Genomic DNA, 13,226 nt, shown 5'->3' with positions numbered 1-13,226 from the left:
TCTTATTTATGGATAGGGAGAGGAGAGAGAGAGAGAGAGAGAGAGAGAGAGAGAGAGAGAAAAGAGTGGAGAGGAAAGAACAGGAAGAGGACAGAAAAATGAGTGCATGCGTGCCTGATATGCAAGCTCATAGTGGCGAAGAGTAGAGAAGAAAAGGAGGGCCCGCTCTTATGCTTGCTTGAGGTCGCGTGTATTGGCATATACCATCATTGCCGTTGGATCAAGTGAATTGGCTCATCTTCCCCTTATGTAGTTGATATAAGCAGATCGCTGATTTCCATATTTTGGCTCTCCGATTTGGTCATGTAATTGTTGCTCGATCCTTAATTAACCTGCCATGCAATCTGCTTGCACCCAACATTCTCAGAGTTCGGTCTTAATTTATCTTGCATGTGCTTCCTGATATTTGTAGTTATTGTGATTTCGAGGCCAACTTGCTTAGGCAAACATTGTTAATGCAGTGATCCATGGCATTTTCCATAGAGAGTTCATCATGTTCTCTGCATCTAACTTCTGTTTTCTCCTTCTCCTATTGTAAAACTGGTTAATCAATGGATGTCTCAGTCTAGGCTCATGCTTCTTCACAGGTAAACCTGTCTTTTCACCATTGCTGCTTTAGAACGATACATACCCTTAACTACCCTTTCCTTTTGGGCGCTTCAAGGTTCCTGGACTACTGTTTTCTAGCTCAAACCTTTCTTCCAATAGAAATGCAAAATGGGGCTTCTCTTATGTTGAGATGTGGAGCCACATCTAGGGGCCGCACGACCGGTCGTGGCCCCCTGCTCAACCATCGTGGACTGGCTCAACTCAAAGTCTAGCGAGCATTAATTTTTTAGTTCTAAGGTGCTCGACCGGTCGTGGCCCATGCTCGACCGGTCGTGCAGTCTTCTTGACCGGTCATGGTTACGCAGATTTATTTTCGAATCTGATGTGGACTGCAGATTTTTGCTAAACTATAAATAGGTGTCCTTAGGGCTATTCTAGGGTCAAAGGTGAATATTGGAAAATATTTCTAAGGTGTGGGCAAGGGATTTTCTCTATACTTTCAAGGGAGAGGTTAGTATATTGCCTTGTAATCTTCGTTGTTCTTCAAAGTGGAAGTTTGCATTCGTGGTTTTTTACCCTTGTTGGGGTTTTTCCATGTATATCTTATCTTGTGGTTTGTTTGAATGCTCTGATTCTATTTCTAGTCTATATTTCTTCTTGTTTATCATTTGTGGGTGAGACCGGATATTGGATCTCGGTTCACTGCGTTGTTAGCATGCTGCGCAACAACTGGTATCAGAGCTATTGGTTTAGTTCTATTGGGAACGATGATGGAAGAAGGGAAAATTAGAATTGAGAAGTTTAATGGTTCAAACCTTGCCTTCTGGAAGATGCAGATGGAGGATTATCTGTATCAAAAGGACCTCTATATTCCTCTAGGAGGAAATGAGAAGAAACCAAAAAAGATGACAGATGATGAATGATTTTTACTAGATAGGAAGGCTTTAGGAACGATCCGACTCTCTTTGTCTAAGAGCGTCGCCTTCAATATATCTAAGGTGAAAACTACAAAAGAATTAATGGAAGCCCTAGCCACCATGTATGAAAAACCCTCAACATCCAACAAGGTTCATCTTATGAAACAACTATTCAACATGAAGATGTCAGATGGTGGGAGCGTGGCTGAACATCTAAACGAGTTCAATACAGTCACGAGCCAGTTGGAATCCATTGGCATTGTTTTTGAGGATGAGGTCAGGGCGTTATTGATCTTATCCAGTTTGCCAGACAGTTGGGATGGTTTGGTGATTGTTGTGAGCAATTCTTCAGGGTCGACAAAGCTGAAATTTGATGATGTGGCCGGTCTAATTCTCAGTGAAGAATCTAGAAGAAAGGCATCAGGAGTTTCATGAGATTCAGGGAATGCTCTAAACCTTGAAGGAAGAGGAAGATTGCTGAACAAAAGAGGCAATCCACACGGGCATTCTAAGTCGAGGAAGAAGTCCAAGGGACCGAAAGACAAAAACGGGTGTTGGCATTGCGGCAAGAAGGGGCACATGAAACGTGATTGCAGGGCGCTTAAGAAACAAGAAGGAAACTCTCAAGGTGGTAAGGATTCAGTGAATCTATCTGAGGAGAGTGACACAGAGGCGTTGATCTTATCTCTTGATGCTAGGAATGAGTCTTGGGTCATAGACTCAGGTGCTTCGTTTCATGCCACTTCATGTAAGGAAGTTCTGCATAATTGTGTTAGGTGACTTCGGAAGAGTCTACCAGGATAATGATGAGCCGTGCAATATTGTTAGAAAGGGAGATGTTCATATAAATCAGAAAAACGGAACGACTTTGAAATTGAAGGATGTCAGACATGTACCGAGTTTGAAACAGAATTTGATCTAAGCAGGGCAGTTGGCCGATATCAGATATGTGACGACATTCACTAGTGATTCCTGGAAGATCATAAAAGGTGTCTTGGTGATATCTCGAGGCAAGAAGGAAGGTACTTTGTACGTGACTTCAGGATCGTATAGTTCACTCGCGGTCGCATCAACTGGAGTGAATGGGCAGTTATATATATAATTTGGAGTTCTAATGCTTGATTGTGATGTGTAAACATTAGATACATATAATCATGTTCACAAATTCACTAGACAGCCCGATACAACACTCTCACCAAAGAGTGGACCATTACACTAGCATAAACATGTTTAAAACAAAAAATGAATATATATATATATATATATATATATATATATATATATATATATATATATATATATATATATATATATATATATATATATATATATAAGTGCCTGAAAGACTATTCATTTTATCAATTATAAGCATGTTCAAACAAGTTATTAGTTATCATTTATCAAAACCCAATCCACATATATAAACCAAATCAAATAATTATTACATAGACCACTTTCTAAACAAACCACTTTAACTAATAATGTCTAATTGAAACCACAAGTCACAATTATGAAAAGAAATAAAAATCTCATAGGTTAAAAGTATCAAGTACAATACAAGTGTCACATTCCTCAACATTACATGCAAAGAAAACATTAAAAATAAAAAATAAAATAGTAAAAAAATACATCGTAGCGTACAATGTTTGTTTGACATCCAACTAATCCAACTATGTTAGTCAATACTAGGAGTGGATTGCATGTTGAAAATGGATGAAAATGGGGTCTTTACCCAAAATTAACTTTTATATGCATCAGGCGAGTTACAATGTGCGACTTATCCCAACTCATTTCACATCAGGTTGACTCATCCCAAGTCAGTGCAACTTAACTCAATTAATGATGAATTCAGGATCAATTCGTCCATTTTTACATATATAAGGTTTGACTCATACACATTCCCAAAAAAACCAACATGAGTTAGGCAACACTAAGTTGATCAAACAATACTTTGAACCATGTCATGGAGTGCATTAGAAAACCAAGTTGGTCGGATGATATTTTAAACCGTGTCATGTAGTGCATTAGAAAATGCCTCTTCAGACCCTGCAAACCACTCTCCATACACATGATGCCCTATGTTGAGAATACCCTCCCACATACCACCCATATTTCCTTTCAAATGTTTGTTTCCATAACCTCCGTCATCAACCTCAAACCTCCATAACCACTTCCCTAGTAATGACAGGTTCACAAATTATAGTGATTTTATCCCGATATCCTCTTATTCTTTTAGTCCACACAACTGTATCCACTCCACTAGTTGAAACTTATGTTTTTCACCCATACTTTGCCATAACAAATCCTCCATAGTCCAGCCTCTAAACCACACTAGTAGGACATCATAACAGGGTCATGGAGTATAAATCTAATTTAGTGAAAATAATGGGTCCATCAATCGACAACTACGGGATTGGGATAGAATTGGACCTTTCAAAAATTAGGCATGTCAGTTATTGGTTGACCATAACCCAACCCATTAACACTCCTAGACAAAAAGGAGTCAAATTAAATTGGATTTGGATTTTAAATAATTCTCCTGGATGGAGATAGGTTTCATTTTTAATATTGTTTCTCACACCTGAATTTCAACCATGCAGGTATAGTATTCGGATCATCAAATTATCTAGATTTTGGAATTCGATAAGGCTTTCTCACTAGAAAACTAACTCATAGAGCATCCAGTCATTTTGATTTAGTGATTAAATTTCCCAACAATTTGAGATCATATGGAAGTTGGGTGAATTTTCTGAGATGACGGGTGTTGTAATAATCAAACACCTTTTGAAGTTGTACTCATAATTCGTTGTCCAGGCATTGATGGTGCATGCAAACAGAGACTAAAGATCCTACTAAACAAACTAACGAAAGAGATAAAATGTGAGAGGCTTAAATTAAAAGAAGGGCTGGGGCACTCCTCCTACATTAAACTCCCAGGTGCATAAGGTGCTACATTGCTTACACACTCCTCTTACCAAACCACATGAATTAACCCCATTTACATAGACAGCAGTTACAACCCACTTCCCCACAAGTATCTAGTGTGAGAGTAAAGTCGCAAGAAAATAAACACAAGACACATCACAATAATAGCTTCACTTTGCATTCCCAACATATCTGAAGAGAAATGAAACAACAATAAGAAATAAAAATATTTGATGCTTGTGAGCGGACTACAAGATCAACACCATAAAACTGCGATTCAAAAATGAATATTACAATTCCCATTGCCACTGAAGGTATGAATACCATTTCTTTGAAGTTACACAATAGAATCTAAGAAAAGGCTTCCCATGAAAAAAAGTAGCCCCAAAAAATAATCTTCGACACAAATTCCTTTAAAAAAAAGCCTGCTCTGGCAATTCAAGAACTAGAAGATCTTTTGATCAATAATTGAAGTTGTTAAACACTTAAAAAGAGAGTCAGCATCATCGAATTCATCATCACTAACAACTAATCCTTCCTCTTCTTTTTCTTCTTCCTCTTTGCCCCGGAAGAATCTTCATTACCATTATCCAATCCGTCTCCGGCCTCAACATTTTTCCTCTTCTTTATTTCACTCCTCTCATACATATCATCGACACAAACATCTGCACCACTCCCTCCTCCTTCTCTCTCATCCCTCCCCATCTTCCACTCTCTCTTCCTTCCTCCATGAAAAGAATCCGGAATCCCGTCACCTCGTGGAGGTGAAGCAGCAGCTGTTGGACTAGCTCCGAGATGGACCGTCTCAGGAAGGGTCTGTTTGTTACCGTTGTGGCTCTTGGAGGGGAATTGGAAGGATTTGAGGTCCCTGTGGAATTGGAGTAGCTCGTTGAAGGAAGAGGAAGAGCGTTTCAAATAGGCAGAAAGGGCATGGGAAGACATGGATGAAGAGGTGTTGGTGGACACGAATCGAGAAAGGACTCGGGCGGCTTTTGATAGTGATATGGGATGTGATGAAATTACTCTTCTTGTTACTGGCTTCATTTTCTTTCTTTTCTTTTCTTTTTTTCATTGGCTTGTTGATGAGATGAAGGAGATAAAAGAGAAAGTGAGGAGAAAGAAAATAAGGCGTGCACCTTTTTCTTTTTTCTTTTTTTGGTGTTTATAGAGAGAGCTATTGCACAACCGCCGTTTATCTTCTTCTTCTTCTTCTTCTTCTTCTTCTTTGTTTATAGTTGATAAACTAGTTAGTTTCACTAGGGTTTCTCACCTTCATTCATCTTCTTCCTACTACACCTATTAGAACCACAAATGGGTCGGGTTGACTTGTCGGGTCTGATCACCCGACACGACAATAAATAGTTTCAGGTCCAAAGGTTTGGCTCTGCTTATAGTGCTTCCAAAACCAATTCGACTTTACCTCAACTAAACCCAATTTTTAAGAATCCGGATCCTCTGTTTGCCCCCTAATAGTAAAGATCTGTTGGTTGAAATGTGATTGGTCCACATCCAATTAAATAAAGCATTTAACGTGGCAGTGCTCACAACATCAATGATAACGAAATATAGAGAAAAATAGAAAAAACTTGTTTGTGGGAATCTGAGGATCCGAATTCAATTTTTAAATGGGTCTAATTTTTGCTTTTACCCATCCCAGATCGTACGTGGATTTCTTGCAACTTTCATAAGAAGTTGCACTAGGATGATTTGTGGGCCTAGCATGATGTTTGTGAGAAATCTACCCTGCTTATCCGTTTTGCAAGCTTATTTTAGGTCACTCAGAATAAAAATGAGGTAGATCTAATGTTGCATTTTAAATTATTTTAAATTAAATATGTCTTTCAAAATTTCCGTCAAGACAGGCCCCCGTAGTTGTGTTTGTGGTCGTAAGTATGTGCGTGTCCTACATATGTGTCTTTTCACATAAGTCTGAAAGGTTGCACCATGGCCATAGGTGCATGCATGCCCTATGAAAGTGTCTTTTCGTACAAGTCTGAAAGGTCACACCCTTTCGTATTTTGTTTTGAAAAGTTGTATCTTCTCAGGCCTAAGGGTCATACCAATTGAGTTTAAACCCAATAGTCACAACCTTTTTCTGAAAGAGTGTCTCTATACCCTTAAGAGTGTCGACATAAAGTCTATAAATAGCTTCCTCTTATCTATTTTTAAGTGTAAGAAAAAGTTCGATTTTATGTTCAAAATATGGTTTAAGTATTTTCTGATTCAGGTTAAGACTGCAAGTGGTTCTAGCATGTATACAGTGAGTACACCAGTGGGATCGGGTAATAGTCATTGTATCTTAAAGGTCGATTGCTCAAAAAATCCTATTGCACTTTGGACATGGTTCAAAGAGGGCAAATTCGATTTCAAACCGAGTGATTCCAAATCACGCCTCGACTTCTATAAATTGATAAGTTTTCTCATTTTTCTTATTTTAATTTTACTTAGTCTAAATAGTTTTTCTAACTCTAAATTACAACAATCTTGAAATCGAATTTTATTTAAAAAATATCTAGAAATATTGTTACAACTTTCTCCAAAATCTAATAGGCAATGGCACAAAAGATAACCCCACCAACCCGATTTGTGAGTCATAGCCCATAAATCTAGAGTTGTCATATCCCACCTAACGGTTAAGATCTTATAGATACCTATTATATGAGTTCTTTGGACCACCTGTACAAAATCATGTAAAAAAGTGGACGTATGCACTGACTGAGAATGGTCAGAGAACTTTAGATCTTGATATCTACAAATGATCAGGACCTGATAGATCAGACTGTGCAAAGTTTTTTGGTGTGCATATTTTACACGTGTGGGCTCATGCTTTAATTATTTAGACCATTAATTTAGATCCAATAGTTGATGGGGAAGGTTGGACTACTAATCAAACATCTGAGAGGTCTAGATTCCTGGACAATTAGCCGGTTCTTCGTATCCCCTGTTGGCACATAGCATGATCCTCAAGTTGTCAGATGGGTCAGGCTAAGGTCATCTTGTGCACTATAACCATGACTTACATATGGTCTTTATGTCCCAAACACATGACATTCTATCACACATGTAAAATCCAAGCAATCTATAGTGCTTACCTCTTGGATAATATCATGCATGTTCCTGTAAGAAAGGTTGCAGTTTGCTCATAGTAGATTGTCTCAAAATCATGATATGACATTAAGGAGCCCTTCTTTTTATATCCCAAAAATTACAAATTGTTCTTCTCATGGCTTGAGACAAACATAACCTACACATGAAAAGAAATCAAACTGTTGTACTCCACTAAGTAGGATATACACCAATATCCAACATCCATGTATAATGAGGATCAATCCTAGAATGCATTTCAAAAATGGGATTTTGTATTGGGATTCCCACCATATCATGAATTCTTCTTTGTAGACCACCATGCATGGTTAAAAAGAAAACATTGGAAGGAGAAATGTGAAAAAAACTCGAGAATGCAATTTTCCAAAGCATCCTATGAGCCCGCTAGTTCCTCACATACGGATAGTTAGTATTTCCTGTGCAGTCAACCAGATGAAGGGTCTAAATTTGTCACGTGCCGAGAATAAAATTCTTGATCTCAGAAAATGTAGTTGTTAATTATGTGCCTTCCTATTATTTTCAAGTTGGTGCACCCCTTATGGAGGGTTCTAACAAGGAACCTTTGGTAGTTATAATTGTTTTATCCAAACTCGACATGTTGCATGAGAGCAACGGACATCTTCCTTTCACATGCTTTACAAGATTCTCTACGTATGGCCTTGCACAAGCAGAGCCCAAGACCCTTGATCTAGTTCACTGATCTGATGGACCTTACATGGGATGGACTGTCCAAAAGATCTCTTGGATATTTCAATCTTAACCTGCCCATGATCCATCTCTAATCTAAAACCAGACAGTTGAAAAGAGAAATTCAGCAATGGTCCGCTATAATTTAGATAGGGCTCAAATGCACTCTGTAGGATCTTCAATCTTGGGAATGTTTTGGCTGACCTATCCACGGTGAGGTGCTATAAACAATGGTCACAATAACTTAATTTATATGAAAATATCAGTGGTCAAGTGTTTCTACTGTGTAGAGATGGACATCATCGTCAATGGGCCATCTAAGTGATGAATTTTGGTACAAGAGTTTTTGAAGAAAGATGTAGTTAAAAAATTAAGACAAAAAAGTTCACCGTCATTGTAAAATGATGGTGACTCATCATCATCATCATCACATGTGGCATGCTTGTGTGGTAATCTGGATGGTCCAAGGTGCCTTGATATGGCGTGTCTTGGAGATTGCACTAATTATTTGATCAGTGGATGTAGGGTGGATGGTTGGGAATATTGTGAACAAACTTTTTCCTTTGATACGCTAGATGGAAGGGTATTCATCTAGGACATGTGACAGATAGGTGGTGCATCAAAGTTGCCCATCTAGTGGTCAATTCCATGGATGACCATAATTCCAGGGCCACCTTTAAAGATCTACATTATTTTTCAAGTCAGACCATATTGGTGAGCGAAAAGTGAAATGTCTTCTCAAATTAGGGGAAATCTGACATAGTGGGAAAATGTTCACTCCAATGATAGGCTTATTGATTAAAGAGTATTAAGGCAAAGACCAGTTACATTCACCATTAGCACTGCCCAATGATAGGATCCAATCTTGTGGGTATTTTTTAAGACAAAATTCTTATAAAGATGAAGGATATGTTGTTACCATCCTGTCACGTGCTGACCCAGGATATGTTTGTCAGATATAGTTGATTCATATAATGGTTCCCACGGTGAATTTTCCTTAGCCTAGAGGTTCGAATGATATGTTTATCAAGTGGGACATGAACATGTGTATCGAAGGCCATAGATGTACCTATCAAAGGCCATGAATGTACCTATCGAGGCCAGATCCAAAATTGTGGGGGTGTATTCTAAGGGGACGTGATGAATGTTAGGATCAATGCACATGTGCTATGTTGGCATATGTGAAATGTTTATATTTAGATCTCGAAAACAATGAAAATAACATTGCTATGAGATGATAAGACTAATGCAATTGAAAATTAAATTGATCGCTTGTTTTAATAATCTAATTAGCAACCATTATATGAATTATTGCAAAGAAGATGGTCAGTCATCTGAATTCAAGAGATGATTGTTCGATTAATAGAATTTTCACACTATGCTCTATTCTCAATGGAGATCAGTTTTAGATGTTTGAAATTAGTATTTATATGTGCAACTATAAGTTTATTCGATAAATTATTATGAACTCTAATGTTTTACTCATCAGCAAATGTATAGTTTTATAATGGGTAAACTTCCACACATGTGGGGATCATTGCTCAATGAACAAGCCGTCGAACAAGATACTTGATCATGGATTGAGAATACCATATAAACTTTCCAGATTAAGATGTCCTAACCTTTTAAGATTTGGACATTTCTCCTCCATTTTCAGCTACTAAAAATCCATTGACCGTATTAGTATCATCCATTAGAAATCTTTGACCCACATGTAATCCAACGTGCCTAAAGTGAAATTCTAATCATTAGTCAACAAACCAACTACTGTTCTATGTGTTAAGGAAACATGTAACAATGTAATGATGTTAAAGTAATGGTGCATACAATTACATGAAGGTAATATTCTATTTTAGTTTTCATATGTGTATGCATGACAAATTGCTCCGGTCTTTTTGTACTATAGATATAGTATGCCCATTGGAAAAAATATAAAATAGCATGATGAAGTCATAATTGTTGACTCTATGAGGTTAAGAAATGGTTTGGTATATGTGTTGGCTAGATATATGAATCATAGAAGAGTTCATAACTCCTTAATATTGCAAGGTGGAAGCATGTTAATGATGGTTGTGATCTTCGACAAGATCTGTAAGTTACTAATTGTCAAAAATTGAGGAGTAAAATGAGGAATCCGTTCAGGAAAGGGCTCATATATGATTAACTAGTTTGTGATGTAATAACTTACTAAGGCGATGATCAGAGCAAGTCTGAAAGGACAATCAACCACATCAGGATTAAGACATGACCTAACTCCTATGGAAGGTAGAGAAATATTGAGTGGAGGTAAAAGGCTCACAAGTCATGAAACTTCTGAATCCTCTGACTATAAAGGACTATATAAAAGAATTGTTAATGATACATCAAAGGGAATGAAGCTGAGCCTAATATATGAGCTGCCAATGTTGGCAACTCAACTATACAAGTAGAGGTCCCATGAGATACGTTCAATGGGTAAACAATAAAACATGAGGTAAACGATTACATTGATATAAATGATCATCTTCTATAGTGTAGCAGTGCGAGCAATAATGAAGAATGTTGTGTTTTTTAAACTCTTAATGAATCCATAGCTATATATTTGGTGGTGTACCCAATTGCTGAGTATACTTGATAAAATTCACCTATATAGGTGTGGAGGTAGAAATTGCTTCTTATGAGAATTTAGGCAAATTATCTAAAGTACTTATGAAATCCATGTAATGGTGCATGGTCAAAACGTACTGAACTACAGAATCACTTGTAGCGAAAAAGTTATATGAATGGCATGTATTTGCAATTGACATTAAAAGGAGTGAGGTTCAATACCATGGTGTCATTTGATTCATGTGAATTTGTCTTACTTACTCTAATGTTGGTTTAGGTTTATGGTGACACCGACACCATTGCACAACTTTTCCATCTTAACCTAAAATGTTATCAATTTTGAAACATGTGGGGATTGTTATATTTTAAATTATTTTAAAATAAATTAATGTTTCAAAATTTTCATCAGAATGGACCGTATCAGTGGCTGCGCCCATAGGTACACGTGTACCCTACTGATGCGTCTTTTTATGCAAGTTAGAGGGTTGCACCCTTTCGTATTTTGTTTTAAAAAGTCGTATCTTCTCAGGCTTAAGGTCACACCAATTGGGTTTAAACCCAATAGTCATAACCCTTTTTTGAAAGGATATCTCTACACCCTTAAGGATGTCCACACAAAGTCTATAAATAGACTTCCTCTCATCTGTTTTTAAGTATAAGAAAAAGTCCAGTTTTTCGTTCAAAGTATAGTTTAAATATTTTCTGGTTCGGGTTAAGACTATAAGTGGTTCGAGCCCATGTATAGTGAGTGCACCGCTTAGATCGGATAATAGTCATTGTATCCTGGAGGTCGATTGCTTAGAAAATACTGTTGTACTTGGGACAGGGTCCATAAAAGGCAAATTCAATTTCAAGCTAAGTGATTCCAAATCATGCCTCGACCTTTACAAATCAATTTTCCTTTTTCTTATTTTAATTTTTCGCACAAGTGGAAACAGTAGGGATTCAATGACCACTATTGAAACATCTGTATGGCCACGAGAGTTTTGTATCAGGCTAACTTTATGGTGTTTTCACTTCATTCCGGTGGGAATGACCTTATAAATGGTTTAGATGGCATATAAACATCAACGCGGAGCTTAGAAGGGTATCAACTGTAGGCATTTCTTTCTCCAAAATTTCCTCTTGTGTGGCCCACTTGAGTTTTGTGTCCGCCTCATTTTTGGTCGCATGCCCTCAAATGAACAGGCAACAAAGATGAATTGGGTGAATTTCTCTGGCCCCACCTAACATGCCAGCGCAGGAACTACCCACCGATTGCACCCGGACCCAATGAAAAATAGCTAATTAATATATAAAGAAGTGGGCTGAGTCTTTTTAATCAGGGATAAGGAATGATCGCATACGCTCAGATGGGCGGGGAGGTGTGGCTGGGGTAATAGCTTAGTGGGTGAAGCCCTGATCATGGGGCTCACCTCGACGTGTATGTTGTATATCCATGCCATCCATCTGTTTTGCCAGGTCATTTTGAGGCATGTTCCAAAACACGAGGTCGATCCAAATCTCAGGTAGACCACACCACAGGAAAACAGTGGTGACTAGAGGTTGCAATTAAAAACTCTAAAAAGACCCACTGCAATGTTTATTTGTCATCCAAACCATTGATTAGGTCACACAGACTTGGATGAAGGGAAAGTGCATATAGCACCTTGATCCAAAGCTTCACCCCCAGGAAGTTTTTAACCAGGGGATTCAGTCCTTACTGTGTTGGTCCACCTGATATTTGGATCTATGTCATTTTTTATTTTTTATTTTTAATTATCATGCCCTACAATGAGCTGACAAAAAAGATGGATGGCGTAGATAAACATACAACGGATCCAAATTGCATCCTAGCACTATCAGAAATTCACTATTGGACAATGCTTTTGTGGGCCCCACCATGATGTATGTGTTTATCCACATTGTCCATCCATTTTTCTACCTTATTAAAAGACATGAGCCTCAAAATTAGGTAGATCCAAAACTCAGGTGAACCACAAACAATGGTGATTGCACGGCCACCATTAAAAACTTTTTGGGTACAAAAGTTTCACATCAAGCTGATATTTGTGTTTTCCCTTCATCCAGGTCTGTGTGACCTAATTAACATGTTGGATGGCAAAAAAAAACATTACAGTGACTATAGGAAATTTTAATGGTGGGCACTTAATCACCACTGATTTCGTGTGGTGTGGTCCACCTAAGATTTGTATATATCTTGTTTTTTGGGCTCGTGCCCTAAAATAATGATCCAAAATGGGTGGACGGTGTGTATAGATCGCATACATTATTGTGGGGGACATAGCACCGTCCAATAGCCATGCCGCTACTAGCTTGCGGTGTCCATATGCAATCCGTGTCCAAATACAACACCAGGGGTGTCAATGGGCCAGGTTAGCCTGTTGGGTTTCTAGGCCTGTCCCTTCCCGGGTCCAGCTTGTTTGAAGCTTATTTATAAACATGGCTAGGCTTGGA

General features: G+C 38.0%; 1 protein-coding gene across 1 annotated transcript; it reads right to left on the bottom strand.

Moving 5' to 3' along the window:
- Nucleotides 1-4,545: 4,545 nt before the first annotated feature.
- On the bottom strand, nucleotides 4,546-5,703 carry LOC131244537 (uncharacterized). Its single transcript, XM_058244080.1, has one exon. It carries the CDS (start codon nucleotides 5,433-5,435, stop codon nucleotides 4,920-4,922), a length of 516 nt encoding a protein of 171 aa, XP_058100063.1. The 5' UTR covers nucleotides 5,436-5,703; the 3' UTR covers nucleotides 4,546-4,919.
- Between the last annotated feature and the right edge of the window lie 7,523 nt (nucleotides 5,704-13,226).

Source organism: Magnolia sinica, chromosome 4, assembly GCF_029962835.1.
Source record: "Magnolia sinica isolate HGM2019 chromosome 4, MsV1, whole genome shotgun sequence".
In the NCBI taxonomy this organism is placed as follows: domain Eukaryota; kingdom Viridiplantae; phylum Streptophyta; class Magnoliopsida; order Magnoliales; family Magnoliaceae; genus Magnolia; species Magnolia sinica.
This window is presented reverse-complemented; position numbering and strand designations above follow the sequence as displayed.

What these genes read in the sequence shown, in the direction of transcription:
- LOC131244537 (XM_058244080.1), bottom strand. Translation starts at nt 5,435, where the DNA reads ATGAAGCCAGTAACAAGAAGAGTAATTTCATCACATCCCATATCACTA.